Source organism: Papio anubis, chromosome 18, assembly GCF_008728515.1.
Source record: "Papio anubis isolate 15944 chromosome 18, Panubis1.0, whole genome shotgun sequence".
In the NCBI taxonomy this organism is placed as follows: domain Eukaryota; kingdom Metazoa; phylum Chordata; class Mammalia; order Primates; family Cercopithecidae; genus Papio; species Papio anubis.
Genome location: NC_044993.1, coordinates 13,530,099 through 13,553,328, shown reverse-complemented (window position 1 = coordinate 13,553,328; position 23,230 = coordinate 13,530,099). Strand labels below are relative to the sequence as shown.

The window sequence follows — 23,230 nt, the reverse complement described above, 5'->3', positions numbered from 1 at the left end:
TGATCCGCCCGCCTGAGCCTCCCAAAGTGCTGGGATTACAGACATGAGCCCCCATGCCTGGCGCTGTTGCTATTATATTTGTTGAAGATACTCAACAATGCAAGGATATTTCAGATGCATTTATTTTTATTTTTATTTGTTTGAGTTTTTTAGGCATATTTTTTCCAGAAATATAAACAGTATACCATTAAATATTGATGCATTCTAAAAATAGACACACTTATACATTAATCATACATTTTATTGTATGATATATTGAATATCTGCTGGTAAAATAAAATAGCAGAATAGTTTTCAGCTTCTCTCATTCTCTGATATACGTCGTGGAAGAAGGAAAGAGCAGTTGTAGGATTAAGTGTTCTGGACAGACTTCTATGAATATATAAACATTTATTCTTTCATAGTTCCTCATAGAAGACTGACATCCAATTTAAATTCAATTACTTTAAAGTGTGTCTTGGCTATTGAACCTTTTCCTGAAGGAGGCTAACAAAACTTGGCTCCAAATTAGAACAACTCCTGGCTTACAAAGAAAGCATGAGGATGAGCTAATAAAAAGTTTGCCATATGTACTTTTCAAGTCATCTGCTTTTCTCAGGAATAATCTACAATTTACAAATCAACTTGTGATCATAATCATATACTGTTGGTACCATTCTAGGACACTTTTCATGTTTAAAGTGATAATTAAGACCATTTGTTTAAAATAACATGTCTTCGTTTTTTGGATATAAATAATTTCCAGTTCATCTTGCTGAGTGCAACTATAAATGTTACTCTGCATGCACATATTATATTGAATATGAAATGTATGTTATAGATAATAAAAGAATGAAACAATAAAAAACCCTAAAATGTCAAGGGAGTCTAAACATTACTGTGTGATCCAGTAAGTATCATCTACAACTTGTATTCAATAACCAGTCCTTTTTTAGTAATGAAGAGAAGCAGATTCAGGGATTTAAAACGAGTTATTTCTTCTGCCATCCTCTTCATTTTCATACATATGTATTTGGTGTGTGTGTGAGAGAAAGGAGAAGAAAGAAGAGAGAGAATTTGGGATATTAATCTCATACAAGAAAAATATTACACTTTTGTAAAATGATTTAAAAGAGGTTGGTTAGTTCCATTTGTTGATGCTATTTCCCTCTCTCATGTTAATACTAGACTTGGCTTTCTTTTTATAGTACACAACAACTATGAGAAAATGTTTAGACCTAAAGGAAAATTTCTGCCTCTCGATCCTGAGAAAGAAGAGAGTCAAACATCCTTCCTTCCTATTTTGTAGATAGGATGCCCTAGACTTCCTTTAAGATACGCTTCATTTAAGATTAGTGTGTACTATCTGCACGTAATAGATGGGAGTTAAAATGTAAATAAAAAAGTAGATGATCAAGGAGATAGAAGACAAGCCTGGTTTGTGTTTGAACTCAGAAAGCATTTAACTTTGAACTGTAAAATTATAATAGTGCATTAATTATATGTGATTTTAAGAGAAAGCCATTTCAAAGATCATTATGAAAGCTCTATTAATTTACTTTATTATTTGATTCTAGTTTGGTGTTGGTTCTTCTGTCTATGCAACTCATTATTTAAAGAAACTAAAACATTAATTATTGTAACTAAAGCAAGATTCTTGTACTTAAAATTTTTAAGAAAAAATATATATGTTGTTTCAGAGATTTCTGCATATTTTGGATCTGGCTCGTCCGTGATCTACAATTTTCAAGAAAATTATCTTTTAAGTAAAAACTCCAGCTCCCACGCTGCTTCATTTCATGGTGATATGAAGCTGAGCAGAGAAATGATCAAATTTAGTTTCCGAACAACACGAACACCAAGCTTGCTGCTTTTTGTGAGCTCCTTTTACAAAGAATACCTTTCTGTTATCATTGCCAAAAATGGTGAGTTCTTTTTAGATGAGAGAGAGAAAATTAAATTAGAACACCAGCTCTGTAATAATATGGATCATTCTTGTGTTCTGGTTTCTCAAACTACAAACAGAAAAATGGAGTGTGCCTGTTTTTTTGTATTCACAGTTTTAGTACTATCCTGTAAGTATAATCTAAAAGGATTATTTAAAATGATTAAGATGCCTTTATCTCTTTATAATTTTGATAATTTTACATATTCAATGTATGATTTTATTTATATAAAACACTTACTATACTATTGTTAGAAGCTCCTTGACTATTCCATATGAATATCTATATTTGTTTTGTAGTTCATTTGGAAATAAGGTATCCTGTTGTACATAAGTATTTCCTGCAAATCAAAGCAAGGAAACATTAAGGGAGTGTTAATAAACCAGCATTATGGATAAGAATATGTCCACAAGATGACCTTTTAGTTGTACTTTTAGTTAAAAAAATCATCATGGGAAAAAAATGGTGTATCCATGCAGTGTTAAGGGCATGTAGATTAGGAAATGTGTTTCCTACAGAAAACCATTTACTGCTATTTTTCTCTTTCCCATATCTGGATTAAAGGAAAAAATTTTGGAAATAACTTCTCTGGATAAGAAAAGCAAACATACAAACATGCGACTATATCATTTCAACTAATTCAAATATATCCCAAGGGTATTGAACACCAAAATAAAAATAAGATTGTTCGATAAGTGTATTTATTCGTACTGTGCCTTTTGAGCTTGAAGCTGATTTATATATTATGGCATTTTCTTCATCAAATTGAAAGATATCCTGTAAAATAAATTAATTGACATCTCTGCAGGCAATTAAATGAGTAGTACTAATTCTGATGGTAAATTTGGCTTAAAATCATTAATCTTACCATTATTTCATTTCAAAGTCTATGACCATGACCACTGGACATATTTCTTATCTTTAGTAAAACTACATTTGCCTTTCATAATTTCATTAATTGTTGTATTTCCAGAGTGTGAGATATATTTTTAAAATATTGTAGAAACAGAATATTATTGCAATATTAAACAATAGCTTGGCATTTCAGAAATATTTAATATTATTTTTTAAGTGAGAAGCTAGTGCATAGATTTGCATATGCTTAATCTGAGATCTTGATGTTAAAGACTTGCAGGAAAGAGAGTGCTTATGTGCAACATACTTGGTCTTGATTTTGAAAATACAGTATTGCAATTTCACTTGGAAACTGACTCTTGGGGATTATAAGAAGCTACCTTCCAATTTTTCCCTTGAAATGAATAAATAGCAACAAAACATGACTCTGATTTTTAAGTAAGCCGTTCTCAAAGTATGATTTTTACTAAAAGAGTCACAATTTTTCCCCACTCTAGGAAGTTTGCAGATCAGGTACAAGCTAAATAGATATCAAGAGCCTGATGTTGTTAACTTTGATTTTAAAAACATGGCTGACGGACAACTTCACCACGTAGTGATTAACAGAGAAGAAGGAGTGGTCTTTATAGAGGTAATGTAGTAAATTCAGCAGCAGCAATCATTTTAATGGCTCTCCAGCATGAAGGATCTCAAGCAGAAATTTGATAATGAACACAATAAGCAGAGACACTTTCAGTGGTCTTCTTCTGTAGATAATAGACCTCAAATATAGTCAGGGTTTTCTTAAGCAATAAGATGTTGTTCATTATATTATTAATGTCAGATACTTAAAATGCTGATCTTTTCTAACTTGTTTCTGCTCAGAAGGACAATGATGTCATAGTGTGCTACTGGTAGGACCATTGTTACGCTAATGAAGCCGGTTTACTTTAGATAGATGCAGTAAGAAATCTATCAAAAATAATGATTATAATGTCAGAATTTTTGTTAATGATCTGAGTCACAGCAAAGAAGGTGGAATTATTCATGGAGCCAGTTTTTGAAGAAAAGCACTAATAATTTTTTGGTACCCTACCTAGAAGAAAATTTCTCAGCTGCCTACCTCAAATAAAAACACCAAGTAAAAGTGTTAAGGGGAAAAATAACCTTTTGTATCTTTTTGTTGGCTTCATCTATTTTGGATTCCTTATCCAGTGGAGAAAAATAAAATGATGCAAGGGGCTAGGAGGTAGGATAGATGCACTGGCATCTGAAGGTAGTATAGAAATAATGTAGAAAATCCTTTCTAAGTGGCTAAGTTTTTAAATTTTGTTTTTCTCTAAATGTTTGGGGCCATGCTAACAACTGCTTAATTTATCTTTTTCTCTTGTCCTCCTTTGCTTCCTGTCTTCTCAACTAAACATCATCCATTTGGATGTTTTTATCTTGTGTAATAATTTTGTAGATTGACAATAATACAAGGAGACAAGTTCACCTGTCATCAGGCACAGAGTTCAGTGCAGTCAAATCTCTGGTATTGGGCAGGATTTTAGGTAAGTGAAAGAAACAACCTTTCCCCTAACCATGAGACATAAACATGGATCAGAAAAGTCATATCTCATACACACACACACACACACACACACACACACACACTTCATCATGGCAAAGGAAATCCCTTGCCTATTTTGATTATGCAGTGAGTGATAATCAAGGTAGAGGCTTATGCAGGCATGAGTAGGGGCATCCTGCGTGATGAGCAAGCATCTTCCTTTGATGTTAAGGTCACCCTGGTCTCAGTCCTGTCTCAATAAAGCATAATGAAATACGGTATTCTCACATTTCAAAAATATTAAATAATGAAAAATAAAAATAGCAAAGTTGTATTAATTAGGTGCCAAATATACAAACTTTCCTCTAATGATAAAACTAAGATTAGATTTAAAAATGGAAGAAGAATGCAATTACTTTTCTTCTAGTTAGTTAGTATGCTTCAGGTTATGATTTGGATTCTATTTGCCTTGTTGCAATGTTGCCCTTGGCAGCCACGCTTGCTCAGATGCAATATAAATGCCTTATAATTCTTATTTATTTCCATCAATTACCTTTAATTACAGCACTGGAGTAGAAATGCACTGTTGCCATTTTAACATCAGAATATGTTCGCATTATTTTACACTTGCCAGCAAGGATTAAATTGAAAAGTAAATTTTAATAGATATTTCATTTTTGGTTATACATAAATCATTAAGAGTATTGGAATTTCACCTTATTGGGGGAGGGGGGTTCTTGTAGCCTAATTTTTATTCCTAGTCGGGTATTTGACACTAATCTGAAATATTTTGTCCACAATAGTAAATTGAATTTTAGTTTTTGACCTTTGCAGCTATTTGTACCTCAATTAATCATTCCTTATGTTGCCTGTACCTAATCTCAGAATCTTGAGAATGTTTGATTAAACCCGTAGGTGAATGATCAAAATATTGGCCCTTCAGAAGGTTAATAGTTCAGTGAATAAATATTTATAGGCTTTCAAGTACTATGATGAGCACCAAGATTATGTGTTCTTATTCTCTAAACAAACAGGGGAAATACCATGAATTGCAATGTTCTTCCACTGTCTATAGTGGACACAAAAAATATGTGCAAAGTACTTCTTAGATGTTTGGAAGCTTGACTGAAAAATTCCATGGGAGGCCCACAGTGTTATTATATAAATCCAACTATTTAAGACTGACATGTGTATCATTTACTCTAAGACTATGTGTATAGCCAATAATATATTTAGCATGAAATGATGATTCCACTTTATTCTGTAGCTTTAAAATTGATTCAAGTCTTGTCCCCTGATGTATAATTAACAGATAAGACAACGTGCACTCTTAAGTCTGTGCGCATGAGGATTAGCTTTAAACTAAACTTCAGATACATAGAAAAACATGGCTAGGCTCTCTCTTTGTTAAAAGAGAATATACTTAGTTATTTCATATTTAGTATTGGGAAATATTTATAGCTATTTCAGGCCACTGTGGAGGTAAGAACATTAGTGTCTAGGAGACTGTTCAGCTCTGGGTATGTAACTCTTTAGCTCTGCCTATTTAGCTTTGGATTTGTAACTAAGGTATTTCTGAACATTATTTTTTAAACAATGTTAGAGGGTCTTATTCCATTTATAGCTATGGCATAGCATAGGAAGCCAAAGAGAATTGTAAAAATCTAAACAAACAAGCAGCAACAAAAACAAAGCCTCAACTGTTTTAACTGTGGGATCGATCTACTTCCCTACAGATGGCTGTCAGCTTTTGGGGGAGGTAAGCATGCAGGTGGCTGGGGAAGGGACGAAAGCCCCAGATAGACCCAGGATGAGCCATAGATGTAGGGATCATAGGGTGGAACCCCAACCTCTGTAATGAGGCAGTCTGTCTGAAAACCTCTTTGCTGAACATCACGCTCACAGAAGACTCTTCCTTGTTCTGTCCTCACTTAAGCCTACCTTTGCACATAACTATTATTATTCACAGAATTAAAAATACGTGCAACTGTGATTTGGAAGAGTCCTCATCCCCCAAACTCTACATTAGTACAGTAGATGCCATTAATGAGTGGAATCATAAGCTGATACTCCATTCACAGATGTCAAGAAGAAATACTAAGTAGGTTTTCTATGCAAGATATTATACCACTGTGAGTAGAAATATATTCAATATATTATAAAACAATTGGGAAGCTGATTTTCATCCTGTAAGGAGGATTGTATTAACCAAACAGTAGAATAACATTCAGTATATATATAGTCATTTCCCTTTTTCTAATTGAAAAAGGGAGATTCCTATAGAATTAAAGATGTTAAGGTTTTTACTCATGAGTTGCATACTATTCAAATATGCATATCATATATGCTGAAAAATAAAAGTCCAGATTGAGCAATGAGCTTTATGGGCTCAGTCAACTCACTCTCCTAAAAGTGTAAGTGACAATTGATTTGGCATATGCCTAAGGTATGGATCTTGATTAGGGACTAATCATTTGTAATTCAAAGCTAACTTTAGGGACTAATCATTTGTAATTCAAAGGTAATTCAACTGGTAACTTATGATCAAATTTTGTGTGGTATATGAATTTATGGCAAAATGTTACATAGTACATCCTTGTATTTTAATGCAGTGTATTTATAGTGAAATAGATCAAGAGTTATTAATATTTCAAAGAGAATTGTGCTGTCTTGAAGTCACTTATTGTGTTAGTCCAGGTCCTCCAAACAACAGTTGTGAAGACAGGATTAAGCATGTGAGGACTTTATTAAGGGAACAATCACGTAAGAGAAAATGGGGGTGAGCTGGCTAAGGCACACAGGACCGTTAGATGTCCATGACGCTCTGTCTACAGGGATGGAGAGAGAGAGGGAAAATTAGACGGAAGCACAGAAGTGTCTCAGACCAATGTACAGTCTAAGAAAGATTTAGCAAAATGTTTAGGGAGCCATTGAGTTAAAGTCATCCTCCAGAGGAGTCCCTTGTTTGCCAGGGATGAGTCTGCCTTGGAATGCCTGCTGTGACCCGCCATTGCTTGGGGGCAGTCCATGGAAAACATGGCCTTGGTACAAGCATGAGGATGGATTTCAGAGCCCAGCAGTTGGGACCCTTGGCCAATCAATCTCCCTGTAGTCGGTGGTCTTTGAGGCGCATTCTCATGTTTCCGCACTTATCAAATATGTTTTGCATTTTTGTAAACCCAGGTGACTCCTTGAGTCACATATTAAATACATACCTTGTGGTCACCTACCATGTAAACAGAGAATCCCACTCAACAAGGTGAACATTACATCTGCCCTTACAGAGCTTATGGCAGTGGGGATTTCGATAATCATGAAAGCAAAATGTGCCTTTGTATTGACATGAGTATAATGTGCCCCAATATTGCTTTAGATAAAGTAGTCCCAAATTACCCTCCAAATTAAAATGTATTAAAATTCTTCTATTTTTATACTTTCTGCATATTTCTTCTAAGGGAGTAGCATATAAACATTGCCAAATTTTTTTGGAGTTGTAATTTGCCTACAATTACAACAAAAGACTTAAGTATATAACTATCACGTGCTTTTTCAAATGGAAAAAGAGATATAAAGGAAATACTTTCCCTCTCTTGACTTTTTCTAGTACTCGTTTCTTAAATGTAGAAAGGATTCTAAGGGTAATTTTGAATTGCTGACACTGTTAAACAAACTTTGCTAGCAGATACTAAGAAAGGTGGGTGAATTTTAAGAAACAATATCAAACTACTATGATGACATGGTAACCATTTCTAACTGCTTGTTACAATTAAAATATAGAAGTACTTAATAACTTTGGAAATAATAATATATTGATGGTTTAGAGCTACGGTGGGAAGATCAAGGTTTTAGTTAAACAGCTCAGTTCAGATCCTGCCATAATCAACAGACTCTATTGCATTTGTTTTTTATATTAAATTTTGCTGTAAAATTAAGCTCTTGAGTTCTATTCCTGGAGACTTTTATATGTTAGATTAGTTTTATGATTTATTTATGTAAAAACTGAGAGATTGTTTTCACTCTTTCTCAGCATATAGCTTTTATATATTAGATATGATGGTCCATAATAGTCATTTGTCTTTTTGGGGGCTGCAGAGCCAAGATGTACTCTCAAATTACTGCAGTGGAGATTTAAGCCAGATGTAAATAAAGTGTGTAGGAAAAGTAAGTCTACTCAATCTCCTCTGAAGAGCTTTAAGAGAAATCTCCAGTGTGTCAGGAATTCTCTATGTAAAACTCGCTTCAGTGCTCAGAAGTGAGGCAAAAGGTGACCTAGGTAAATTAAGGGAACTGTGATTTTATAAATATATCATGAAATGACTTTCAAAATAATGGATTGGTTATTTTAAAAGCATGTTTTAAAAGGAAAGTGCAAGTTAGAGCAAGAAAAGTAAAAACAAAATCTATCTTACAATCTTTAAAAAAATGAATCAGGTCCAATGTTTTTTAAAATTTTTAATAATTAAAATGTCTTAGACTGTCTTCAGTGCATAGCATGACTTTCTTCTTGTGAAGGCTTTAGTTGATTCTAGAGGGTTAGTTATATTATATTAAGCTGGCCATATCTAGAAACTTACTCTCGTAATCATAATACATGAAAATAGATCAGAGATGTCATGTTCCAAATCCAAAGAACATTCATGATATTGAAAGAAACACATTACCTGATTTTAATAGTAGAACAAATGATAACTTGGAAGTTGAGATTTTTGTCAGAAGCACATATAGTCATGAGCATGTGGTCCCGTGGGGTGGGCAAGTGTATTCCTCTGACAATGATGTCACAGGTAAAGCTTTTTATTTGGCAGCCAAGCATAATAACACTTAGAACTCTACTTACACTTAAAAAAAAATACCAAATGATAAAAGCAAGAGTCACCAATCCAAAATTATATATTTTCAGGTGCCTCAAATCTAGAAACCTTCATACAATGATAAAACAAGAATTTCAAAAATAAAAAGGAGAAAGGGATTGTTTGTTTATTTAATTACTAACATGGCTTAAAAGGTGCTCACACCAGCCAGGCACGGTGGCTCATGCCTGTAATCCCAGCACTTTGGGAGGCCAAGGCGGGTGGATCACGAGGTCAGGAGGTTGAGATCATCCTGGCCAACGTGGTGAAACCCCATCTTTACTAAAATACAAAAATTAGCTGGGCGTGGTAGCATGTGCCCGTAGTTCCACCTACTCAGGAGGCTGAGGCAGGGGGAATCGCTTGAACAAGAGAGGCGGAGGTTGCAGTGAGCTGAGATGGCACCGTTGCACTCCATCCTGGTGACAGAGCAAGACTCCATCTCAAAAACAAACAAACAAACAAAAAATGCCCACACCAGGGATAAGTAAAAAATAAAGCCCCAATTAGGCACTGATGCTAATATGTGAGTGAGTTTATTAAAGAATAGACATCCATGTAAGGAAGAGAAAGGAAGGGATTGGCTGGGGTGTGAACAAGGAAGCTGTGAAGTGGAGAGAGGGCACTGCGCAGCCACAACAAGGAGATGCTAGAAGATCAGATGATCAGGGGTTCCTAAACCGCAGGCCACGGATCAGTACTGCGCTGCACCGCAGTAGGTGAGTGGTGGGCAGTCAAGCAAGCGAAGCTTCATCTGTATTTACAACCACTCCCCATGGCTTGCATGACCACCTGGGCTCTGCCTCCTGTCAGATCAGCCACAGCATTAGATTCTCATAGGAGTGAGAACCCTATTGTGAACTGCACATTTGAGGGATCTAGGTTGTGTGCTCATTATGAGAATCTAATGCCCGATGACCTGTCACCATCTCCCATCACCCCCAGATGGGACCATCTAGTTGCAGGAAGAGAAGCTCAGGGCTCCCACTGATTCTACATTGTGGCCAATCGTATAATTACTTCATTATATATTACAGTGCATAATAGAAAGAAAGTGCACAATAAATGTAATGCACTTGAATCGTTCCGAAACCATCCCCCCCACTCCCATCTGTGGGAAAGCTCTCTGCCTTGAAACTGGTCCCTGGTGCCAAAAAGGTTGGGGACCACTGAGTCTGATGATATTCCAAAGGACTAATCAGAATCAGAGCAGAGATAATTGAATTCTACCAGCATTGTCTGTTAAATGTAATGGGGTGTTAGAGATGATTCTCACGCCATCATAGTACAATTTAATATTATTACATAAAAATTATCCCTCTTGATATCTGCTTGTAATGCTTGCTAATGTTGATTGGAGTGAAAATTGTCGCTATAGTTCATCCTCATTTGTAGAAATGAGTACTAGAGGATGGAAAAAAAGCATTTCGTTTCTTTCCGGTCTTCCCTGTGAAAAGGCAGATAGTCTGATGTCATGTCTTTAAGTACTTTGTTCACAATGTACATAAGTTCCAATGCCAAAGTGGATGATTTGTCAATCAGCTTCCTCAAGATAAATATTTACTAGAAAATTATATAAAAAGAAATCTCTCTGGGATGTAATTAATTAAAGGAAATATACAGATATAAAGTTGTTTTGCCAATTCATTAAGCCATTACTGGATCACAATTCCAACACATGGGGAAAAAAAAGATCTCAATTAAGATATTTACATAATCTTATTAAAGTTGTATAAAACCTCTCATGGGAAAATATGCCCACATTTTGAATAATGATATAATTTAACACACTGTAAAAATGACTGAAAAAAGTCACTACTCGAAAGTTGAATGAAATTTATAATTACTATTTGTTATTTTTTGTGTCAAATACATAATGGCACAAGAACACTAACAGTAATGTGTTGATAATTCATGATGGTAGTGGTAAAAACCAGGTTGCATCAAATTAACTTGGTTGACATTCATCCATCATTAATAGGGTGTGCTACATCTGCTTTTTATCTCCAAAACTCATTGTAAAATTAAGTTCTGAGTTCTGTTCATTTTTATGTTATAGGAGTTTTCTATAAGCCTGGAGATTATTTTCACTCGTTCTGAGTAGTAGCTTGGGTATATTTAGAGGCGATGACCCATAGGGATCATTTATCTCTTTTGAGTCTGCAGAGCTCAGGAAGCACACTCAGGTTTCTGCAGTGGCAATTTAGGCCAGATGTAAATAAAATGTGTGGTCTGAGAGAAGAGGATGTCTACTCAGTCTCCCCAGAAGAGCTTTAGAGGCAATCTTCCATCTCAAGGATATTTTGAGTAAAACCAGCTTCAAAGCCAAAGGGGTACAAAAGAAAGTTTAATTAGCTTACCTGTAAGTACACTGTGATTTTTGGAAGCATCTTGTAACATGACACGTAAGATGAGACAGGTTATGCTGAAAGCAAAAGAGAAATACCTGTCACTATTAAGGTAGCTGCCTGTACATAACTTGTGCATTAATCAGGCTTTCAAGTTTATAACTCAGTACAGTCAGTTTAGTTGGCAAACAAATACCTTTTATGATAAACTGCCTCTTTATCCGCATAGTATTTTTTGTCTGCTTTGCCATTTTACTTTCCCACTAACTCTTTTTGTGTTGAGTCCCTGGTGGAATTGCATAAAGTAGTAAAAGTGCACCGTTCAGTTCTAGCCCTGGCTCTCTTGATTTGTTGCACCATTTTTTTGGGGGGGGGCAAGTCTTCTTTATGGATTCCAGACATTGAGATCTTTCTTTTTAAATGACTCCTTCTCATAGGTAGGACTTATAAAGTACTTCATTCTCTGAGTTTTAATTTTTTTGTTTATACCACAGGAAATTTCATAAACCACTCCTTGTAATTGTTGTTACATGTATTGTCACATCTTTCAAAAAAACAGTCGTTTCTCTGTCATAGAAGGGCACTTCACTAAATTCTAATTTCTCAGTACTCCATTTTTCTTGCAGGCCTTTTTGTTAAAAGATTTCTTCTTTTTACAAGCAGAAGTCACTCCCTTTATTGGAAAATACACTTGAGGGTTACTCTTTAACAGGCCCAAATACCCAGAAGTCTGAGTCAGTTAAGGATTGTTATGACAAGAAACACCTAAAACATGATTGTTTGGTCCAGATTTCTGTGAAGCAGGAGACATTGTCATCAGTTTCTCCCTCCACCTACCCTGTTCTAACATATTACACTGTGTTGGCTTTTTGGCAGTCAGATAACAAGAAAAACTTATATTTTTGTCCATTGGCTTATTAGCACAACTGTCAAAGCAGATATCTGACGCTATGTATTTCTAAGGCCAGCTCTGCTTGTGAGCAACTTAATATAGCTGTTAATTTTGTTTGCACTCAATTCTGGGAGGATGGCTGCTGAGTTGCTTATAGTTTTCCTCCACTTCCGATTCGAATTCTACACCATAGATGCTTCTGAAATGAGTTGCTGGTCCAGGCGGACAGGCAGGGGGATCCTGGAGGGAACCAGTGAGGAGGTTCTTGTGGGGCTTTGTACCTTCTCAGTTGGAAGAAAGTCCAGGGGCCGGCCTAGAAGAATCTCGGTGGGGGCGGGGGGGAATTTGAATTGCTGGATCTTGGGGATTGCTTGCCTTACAGAGGTCCTTGGACCCCATGGGGAAAGATAAGCATTAGAAAATATTAATGTGCCCATTTTCTCTGTTTCTCAAGATGCTGAGATGACCTGAAATTAGGGCCATGCCCTCTCTGTCCCAAGGTTGGGTGAGGAGAGGTTTCCTCTCAGGGCCGTGGCCTACAGCTCTGCTCCTGGTCCACCCAGACCACCACACTGTCTACGTGCCCTGGGTGTGAGCCACCTAAGGTGGTCAGTGGCTGGGTACCAGCAAGCAGATTAAAAATTAAACTAACAAACCAACTCCAGACTTAAAACCATTCAACATCAATAAAAGGAGAAAAAATTAAACCAAAATGATTTTCTATCAAAATAAAGCTATTCAAGGAGACAGACAACAACATGAGTGAGGCTCAGTAAGAGTACTTTAAGGAGATTCTCATAAAGCAAGAAAAAGACCTTGAGGATCTACAAAATATGATTTTTTTTTTCCCAAACAAAGAATTTAAAAGGAAAGAATGATCTTTTTTCTACTTGATTTTGCATCTGGAAGATCAAGTGAATGAAGTATTTGACCCACAGAGATATAAGTCCTAAATAATAGAAATCAGGAGGGAAATAAAATGAATTTAGAGAATATATAGAGGAGACCTAATGTGAAAAATTGGCATTCTAAGAGAATAAAAAGGATGAAGGTGAAACACTAATCGTGTGCACAATATATGAAATTTTCCAAGCTAAATAAAAACTTTGTGTCTGAGATTGAAAGGGCTTATCATGTTCTATGCAGAATACTGAGATAAGATACACACTTAGGGACAATCTGATGAAAATTCAAAAATCGCAGGGTATCTTACAAATATTGAAAAAGAAGTAATACAGCCAGAAGATGCTGGAATAATATCCATAGTGTATTAAGGGAGTAGGGCTGCAAAAAAAGTCACCCTTAAAATAAATACATAAATATAACCTAATCCATCAGGATAATTTTCTTTTCCAGTTACAGCCATCACGTTGTCTAATTTGTTTTCTTCATGGCGATATCAGTCATGATATTGTTTGTTTCTATGTTTATTGTCTCTCTCCCTTCCCCTGATAACATGTAAAATACTCAAACCTCAGGATATTTGTTTTGTTTCTTTAGCTCATAAAAGGATAAATATCAACTGACCATGTGTCCATTTTGAGTTTTAGCAGTTAATGGTTTTTGTATAATAATTTTGAAATAGGTAAAATGTTTTCAATTTGTAAGTGTGAGGCTTTAAAAATATATCTCATATCAGATTATTACCAGAGAAGTCGATCTTGTCTGGCGGGGAGGGGCTGAAAAGGGAAGATTTTTTTAAAGGCCTATGGAAATGTTATTCAACATTTTAACCTTGTAGAAGAAATGTGAAAAGCACTGTCCGAATTATGCTCCTATGACAGTATATTTTCTTTTTAATTTCTCATTAAAGAAAAAAAAAAAAAAAAAAAACCTCCAAATCAAGAATGCAGTCTTTTTCATATATATATAGATATATGTTTAAATCTACATATATTCAAATGAATGATTGCTAAGGTGGACTAAATGATTTCTTTGATTCCATACACACTGATGAACTGCCTCCTATGTAATGACATTATGCTGGATGTTGGCAGTTATCTTGATGTTGGAGGAGCTCACAGCCTCGTATGTAAGCAGCAGAGTGAGGCTCCCTCGGTGCTATCTTTGGGTCTGAAGAAGAGCAAGGTGGGTCAGAACGTGGCTCAATACCAGATCCCTCACAACAGGAAAGTGATATAATCTCTCTAATTTTCCATTTTCTTTTTATAGAGGATGATATTCATAATACTAAACATTCAATCAGGATTTTTATTATTACATAGAAAACATGAATGAAAATGGAGCCCCCCCCAAAAAAATTCTTTAAAAACTTAGATATAATCAGCCAGGTGCGGTGGCTAATGTCTATAATCTCAGCAACTTTGGGAGGCCGAAGCAGGTGGATCACTTGAGGCCAGGAGTTCAAGACGAGCCTGGCCAACATGGCAAAACTGTACTAAAAATACAAAATATTTAGCCAGGCATGGTGGTGCATGCCTGTAATCCCAGTTACTCGGGAGGATGAGGCAGGAGAATCACTTGAACCTGGGAGGCAAAAGCTGCAGGGAGCTGAGATCGTGCCACTGCACTCCAGCCTGGATAACACAGCAAGACTCTGTTAAAAAAAAAAAAAAAATTAGAGCTCAGATGCCTAGGGTTACTTAAAGTCTAGCTCTCAAGCAAAAATGATTTTAAAAATAAATAAATAAAAGCCACTACAGAGACTGAAAGCAGACTAAAAGAAAGAGTATCTCAACCAATATCTCAAAAGAAGCTCATAATTTGGAATACAGTAGGCCAGAGGTCCAGTAATGCCAACAACTGTGTAACCTCAGGTGAATAGTTAAAATTCTGAACTTAACTGTTTCATCTGTGTGACTTGGATAATACACTCCAGTGTCTACTGTAAAGTTTCATCAGTAGCGTGCAAATCTTTTAGAACACTGGCTAGCGCATAATATACACTTAAATATGCTTAGTATCTATTGCATTGTTTTTACTTTTAATTTAACTTAACTTTCCCGGGAACATACATTCAAGTTGCCCTGAATATACACTCACGTATTTTCATATTTTCAAAAGAAAGACTAAAGTGCACCTTTTGTCTTTCCCTACCTATATACAGTGCAGGGGAGGATAGTTATATTAGTCCGTTCTCACACTGCTATAAAGAGCTTCCTGAGACTGGGTAGTTTATAAAGGAAAGAGGTTTAATCAACACAGTTCCGCATGGCTGGGAGGCCTCAGGAAACTTATAATATGGCAAAAAGCAAAGGGGAAGGGGAAGGGGAAGCAAAAACCTTCTTCACATGGCAGCAGGAGAGAGAACAACGGATGAACTTCCAAACACCTATAAAAGTATCAGCTCTCATGAGAACTCACTATCACAATAACAGCATGGGGGAAACTGCCCCCATGATCCAATCACCTCCCACCGGGTCCCTCCCTTGACACGTGGGGATTATGGGGATGACAATTCAAGATGAGATTTGAATGAGGACACAGAGCCAAACCATATCAATAGTTGTGCTATTTTTTTTTTTTATCACACTGGGTGGATGGATGCATTGTATTTTGATGATATTTGAGCCTTCAAACTCTACAATAAATTTCCCTTGTTTAGATTTCATGCTTACCAAGCAAGGGGTATGTTTAATATATTTCTAATGTGAAATTATAATTAATATCCTAGCATTAAAACCAGTCTCTGTTCCACAAGAGTCTCATACTAACTAAATTTTTATTACTAGGAAGAAGAAATTATCTGTCTTTAGAGGGCACAGATATTTCTGTCCCAGTGACAGGCTGTCATTGAAACAGGAAGAAAAGGCATAGGGGTATGAAGGGTTTTATTGCTGTGCATGAGTAATTAGAGAGACACCCTAATAACTTCGAGGTATGGCCTCCACTGCATGATAGTATCATCCTCCTGGTATGTTTGGGTGAAGTCATAAAGTATCAGAAAGCTTTCAGCCAGAACAAATTGTCAAGTTGGGCATCTGACAACAGAAGTCCAGAGGCTCAATTTTCTCTCTAGTTTCTGTTACTTTCATGGCATAAGTCTTGAAAGCTGTACTGAACTTGTTTTCAAATTCTGGACGTACCTCTTGATATTGACTACAAGCCCTATTGTAAATACATTGCAATAATCTATATTTAAATTAAAAATATCATGATACCCTCATCACTTCTTAACCTGACCCGTTCTTCTGCTTTGTTTCCAGAGAGCTTACCCTATCATTTTTAATAATCCATGCCTCAAAACTTGACTTCATTAACATTGGAAATCTTACCAATAGTTGTGGAAAGACTAATGGATTTTTATCTTTTTAGTAAAGACAAAATTAAAAAGGAATTTGGTAACTTTATATTTATTCCTATTGCATTAACAAACTCAGAATCCTCCGTTTCTGCGTCATTGTCATTTTCACTTTTCACTATTAATATTTCGGTGTGTCTTTGAATTTCCAGAACACAGTGATGTGGACCAGGAGACTGCACTGGCAGGTGCACAGGGCTTCACAGGCTGCCTCTCTGCAGTGCAGCTCAGCCACGTGGCCCCTCTGAAGGCAGCTCTGCATCCCAGCCACCCAGACCCTGTCACTGTTACAGGACATGTGACCGAGTCCAGCTGTGTGGCCCAGTCTGGCAATGATGCCACGTCAAGGGAAAGGACACACTTGTTTGCAGGTGACTTAGGGTTCTTCCTCTACTCAGTCACAAACCCAGCTTGTCCATGAAATTTAGAAAACTTTTCATGTTGCTTTCAGGCTACCTTCCCAAGATGGCTTCTGAAAGTTGGTTTTGTTTGTTTAGTTTTTAGTTCTCTTTCCCTTTTCTTTTCTAGATGCTCAACTTCTTATTTATGGGGGTCAATGCCATTGACATTGCTTAAATTGAAAATAACAGAGATACCACATTCACCTCCATAATTCTCTCTGGTTTAAAACATTTATGATTTTTTTCAAAAGTTCTTTTTTTGCTGGCCCATATCACCTTCCCCCTTTGTCGTGCTTTAACTGCAGATCATTCTGGAACAATAGATGACAAAGAGCCCCTTGCTAATGCAATCAAAAGTGACTCTGCCGTAATTGGAGGTAATAAGAAGCATGAATGAGCTCTTCTTTGGTTCTTCTTCTTATTAATAATGATGGTGAATATTTAGCGTTGTAGAAACTGTGAAGAATCTGCACATACTCCAAGTGCCAAGCACTGAATCCTGAGGACAATGGGGTGATTTACTATTTGTACTGGATTGTCTTTAGAATCTTTCTGAATTATCTGCTTCCTTGGAGATTTTTGGTATAAATAATTGACAATTCCACTGAAGCATGGCACTCAAAGATTAATTGGTAACTTATGTAGTAATGAGTATTATAAAGCTTAAAAATAGCCTCATGTAATCACTAGAGAATTGTGAATATATTTGAGTAAATTTCATTTTTCTTCACTTCTTGGACAGATCACTGCTTCTGGAAAGGTCCATGCAAAAAGTAGAAAAAACCTGAGATTAACACTAGAAGCATATATTTTGTATTGCCTTAAGGCTTAATAAAGGGGTATATTTGCATAGTAAACTATTTAAAGATACTCCTATCAACTAAATATTACACTTTCAGTTGTGTTTTTATCAAATATTAGATTATTGAACTAAAAGTGATTAGTAATAACTTTAAATTGCAGAATTAAAAACTTTTAAAGCATATCTCCCTGGAAATGTGACAGCATATTCTCTGATTTTTTTTTTCAAAAGCAACTCAAAAAACAAGCCTTTTTTCTCTTGATTAATGCTCTTAAGAATGTTATTAATCAGATTATTGAAATGTTCAGTGGTTCACCTTTCTTTACACTCTGAATATGATATGGATATAGAAAGTAAACAGTTATTCTGTTGCATTGCCAGGGAGATATACTTTTAAAGTTTTTGTGCCAGTAATATGATTATTCATATACTTGGGCAATTTATGTGGCTTTATACCTGATTCATTTGGGTGTATTTTTTATATTCATCTAGACATATATTGCTTTCAAGTAGTTAGGATTTTATTTGGACAGCACATAATACCAGTCAAATCTTTGTGTGGATATTAACTCCCCCATGCTATTTCAGTTGCTTTTCTGTTTCTCAAATTAATGATGTGCAAATTAAAGATATAAAATATAGAATTCCCATTTAATCACCAAACATGCAAAACCAAAAACCCAAAACAAACAAACTCTATTTGAAGAGTAGTTAATAATTGTATGTCTAAAAGAAATACATTATACAGTAAAAACTCACTTAAAGCTATACTATTTACAATGTGTCCAAGAGTTTAAGCTACAATTCCTGGTCAAGCAAGTTGTGTCAGTCTTGTAATATTGCTTTTTTCCAGACCTTCAACCAGGATAGATTCAGGTAATAGAGACACAGAGACAGATGGAAATATAGAGCAGTGTATAGTCATCAAGCCAATGCTAGAACAAATTATTTAATCTTTAGACTATTGTTATTTTGCTGAAACATCATTGGCAAGATTTACAGAATTAAACAAGAGGTGCATTGATAAGTCATTCTAATATTATTCTAGAATAGAAACAAGTTACAGTTCATCTGTGAAATCCTCACTTAGCTCAAATTTTCAGGACAGAAACAATATGGAAGGTTTGTAGTTCAGGGGCTTGCCAGGGTCCCTGAAACTAATGATGTCTGGTTTTGGTCATTGCAGAGATTGAACTTCAGAAGCAGAGCATCTGGTAATGGCCATGTAACCTCTGAAGGCCTTGTCTGGGCCACACACAATTTATCTGCCAAATCATAGTGTATAGTCCTCCAGTGTGTTACACAATCTGGCAGAATTGTGGTAGAATCCTTTGTTCATTGTCTAGTTACTCATAAATTGCACCCACTATATAATAATAATTAATCCATCCAAGGATTTTCCAAATTGGCTAATCCCCCTGTGTTCTACATGTTAGATGATTTTTTTTTTACTTACAAAATGAATGGTATAAGATGGGATAATTGATTTAATAATACATTTAAAGGTGGTGGTCCAGATGTGGTAGAGGGTTTCTGGCCAGGCTACCCAGATACAGACAGATTTAGCCAGAGAGAAAGCTATATATACATCTTAATAAAAACAGATTCACACAGTGCTTTAGATGCAGCATCATAGAGGCTGGCCACATTTTATTAATAATAACTAGTTTATTTTTTATTTTTATATTTCTGGTATAACAGGTGTGATCAGAGTTTTTCTTGAGCACAACAAATCCTGACACAGCACTTTCCCCAAATTAAGTGCTAAATTACATACATGGAACAAACAAGTTCCAGAGGCCATCCCTGATTTTGACTGTCTGGATATTCTGTCTAGGTCAATGTAACATTCATTTTATAATTGCAGTTGTCTGCTGTCTATATCATATTTTGAAATTTTTCACGTTGAAATTGTTCAGAATCTTTCTCTTCAAGTCAGAGGCCTGTAACTAGCCTGTAGAAATATTTATAGCAATTCAACTGATTATTTTTTTCTAAAATGAGAAGCAAAATATGTAACAAAAAATATTCTGATTTAAGTTATTCATTAATTAATGTGACTAATAACAAAGGCAATCGTATTAAGTAATGAATTCTTCAGATTTCATGTACAGAATTTGGTTACCACATTTATATTAAGCAGCAAAGAATTGCTGCCTTTCTCAGGTAAGGCTGACCTAGCGAAAAATTGGCTTGACTATTGGACATGCTATAATTGACCAGGGTGAATTGGCCTAGCAGTTTATATGCACAGGAATCTATTGTGATTGATAAAAACCTTCAAATCTTTGACTTCCGTGCACTCTGTTACAGTTGTATGCATCTACTTTAGAATAGAGTCTTAGTTTTACCATATGAGATTTGATTCACATTGCTATTTTCGTAGTACCTATTTTTGTCTAAGAAAAGGACGTTAGATTGTACCTCCACTGATCTTATCAGAAAATTCTTTAAGTATTAGGCAACTCTCACACTCTTGGTGGCAGAAAATTGTTTTCCAAGTTCAATTTTTCATTTGAAAGCTTGAATTTTGTCATTCACAACATATGCTGTATAATGGTTTTTCTTGAAGTGACACATTTACTTCATTCATTTTAGAGAAAATATCCACCAAATACCCAAGTCTGAACAACCATAGTTTGTCTGTTAGTCATTCTTTCAAATAAAAATGGTGTTACATGAAGCGAAAAGCAACTAATTCAGTTCATAACTCAAAGGTTCACGTAAGTGCTTTTCCTGGAGGCAATGATCATACTTCAGAGTGAACCAGAAGTACTTTATTTGTATTTCCCATTTTAACACACAAAATGTTAGAAAGTCTTTCAGTCAAGGGTCAGATTTAATTAAATGAATAGTTTTTACAGCTTCATTAAGGATATTCTTAAATAAATTTGGGTTTTTATGCCTTTTCCTACAATTGCCTGGCAGTGAAATGTTTTCTACTTCATGAATTCAGTGATTACTATTATTGTTTTGTGTCCTTGCCTTAATTTGTGCTAAGTACCAGGAATTTTACCTAACCTTGTTTTATACCAAATTTGGTTCCATATTAAAATGGAAATGGAAATGTCAACACAGTGAAAAAGACATCTTAGAATTATTATGAAAATAGTTTTGAGCCCCCATGTCCTCTCAAAGTGTCCCAGGGACCACCACAGGTCTACAGATCCCACTTTGAGGACTACTGACCTAATATAATGCCAGCATTGGTAACCACTGGCATAGTTAAGAATTGCAATACTTAGAATTTGTATTTACAACTAGAAGTGTTAAAACAACATTCCTCATATAGAAATAATTTAAGCATATCTATATATCTATGTTTTATTGGTTCAAATGATTTATTTACATAACCCATTTCTGCTGTTCAACAGTATAACAAATAATTGAATAACAATTTCATTAAAATGTTTACATATTTAATCACAAAACATGTTAATCATTTTATGATGTTGCTACTACTCTATACTTTCAAAATAATTAAAACTAATATGAAGTGGCCACATAGTCCTAGAGACATATAGTTAATACCTTGTGTTAAATATAAATGCACTAAGTAAATCCGATATAATATGCATTTAGAATAAACGTAGGTGAACCCACAAGGCTGATAGAACTCAGAAATAAACTCAACATACGATGATACTGCTTGAACCAGAATATCTGAAGTTTTTCTATTTCCAATTTGTATGTAGTAGATGCTTAAGTGGAAAATAATGTTACGATGACTTATTAAGCAATGAAGTCAGCACAGTTTCTTCTTGGACAGAAATTCTGACTTTATATTTCTTTTCTCTCCCTAGGTCTGATAGCTGTTGTGATTTTTATCTTGCTTTGCATCACTGCCATAGCTGTTCGCATTTATCAGCAGAAAAGGTTATATAAAAGAAGTGAGGCAAAAAGGTCAGAGAATGTAGACAGTGCTGAGGCTGTTCTGAAAAGTGAGCTTAATATACAAAATGCAGTCAGTGAAAATCAGAAAGAGTACTTCTTCTGATTGGCAGCTATGATTTAACATAAAATTATGACAGTTTGTTTTAATAGCCAGGGGCTCTCAGTGGACAAACGGATGTTCTTACACTGAATGTACAGGCAATGGGTTTGCAGCACTGCCATCTTGCCATGTCCAGTCTTGGGGTGGCTCCACCAAGCCTCGTCCAGTGATATATTTCTCATAGCATTCATTCTATGGAACAAGAAATTAGATATTGCTGTTAATTTACAACTGTTCTGGTATGATCTAAAACAAGTTTAACCTGCTTAATGGCTACAGTTTTTACATGTGAAAACTGTAGCCTTGGTCTCTTAACCATGTAATACATAAGTTTTGTTAGAGGTAAAAATTAAATTTGGACTATAATGACCTTGCTTTATTTGAGAACATTTGCTGTGTTTGCTTTTGTCTTCCCATGGTGTTATTCATAGACCTGGAAATGCTTCTCAGATCCTGTTTGGCCGGTGTTTGCATCTTCAGTGGCCACAAGCATTATAAAGCCCTTTGCCTTTCTCTGTATTATATTCAATACAATACATCAATAGTCTTGAAAAATGTTTTGTTGTCGTTGCTTTGTTTGTATTGCTCATTATTCTATTTGTCTCTTCTTAACATTGTTGAATACATTTGGTTTTGAGTGTCAGACTTCAACTCTGAACATACAAGTTGTATTTAACAAGACTCAAAGTGCAGTGGTTATTAGTATGTAATGTCTTTCCTTTTAAAAAAAGTTTTCCAATTGATTTGCTACCATTGTTTGTTGGTGACAGTACTTAAGACCCTGAGTAACGCCAGTTTCCCAAAGAATGTAAAATGTTTTCAACTAAACTGTTGATATATTTTAAAAAGTTCTTAACACAGCAAAAAAATTATTTTTTAATTTACAACTGTAATACCTCAAATGAAATATACTTAGGAGAATATTTTCCCCAAACCTATGTCAGTTCTTTATTGGTTTACATTTCTGTTTTTCTGAAGTTTATCACAAACTTTGCCTTGATCTTCAATGATTATACTTCACGAATCATCTTATATATTACCAAAAAAGAGGCAAATTGAAGTATAGAGCTCCATTTCCCATTCGGAAATATATACCCCTTCAGATGTACATTTTGCTGTGCATAGACTTCCAGTACATACTTTTTGAAATATGAGCTGCAACCATCAGTGATCTACACAATCAGTAATTAAAGAGTGCACACTCTAAGGGGAGATAGCATATCAAATGATCTACGCTGAATTTGTCATTCCAGAAACTTCTCATCTGAAACGATGGGGTGAATTTCTCAAAAATTACAAAGAATCAATCCAACTTGCTGAATGGTACATTCTGATTAGGGTGTATTATACACTGAGATCAAAGAATGATCA

At 35.3% G+C, this 23,230-nt stretch overlaps 1 protein-coding gene across 2 annotated transcripts in view; it reads left to right on the top strand.

Moving 5' to 3' along the window:
- CNTNAP4 (contactin associated protein family member 4) overlaps nt 1–22,416 on the top strand; it is a 281,444-nt gene extending 259,028 nt beyond the window's left edge. For both annotated transcript variants that reach the window (XM_031658079.1, XM_031658080.1), the window contains 6 exons: nt 1,680–1,904; nt 3,278–3,411; nt 4,225–4,312; nt 16,815–17,033; nt 17,369–17,440; nt 21,669–22,416. In XM_031658079.1, coding sequence (XP_031513939.1) covers nt 1,680–1,904; nt 3,278–3,411; nt 4,225–4,312; nt 16,815–17,033; nt 17,369–17,440; nt 21,669–21,862 — 932 coding nt within the window. In that variant the 3' untranslated portion in view covers nt 21,863–22,416. The remainder of the gene's footprint in view (nt 1–1,679; nt 1,905–3,277; nt 3,412–4,224; nt 4,313–16,814; nt 17,034–17,368; nt 17,441–21,668) is intronic.
- Nucleotides 22,417–23,230: the final 814 nt, after the last annotated feature.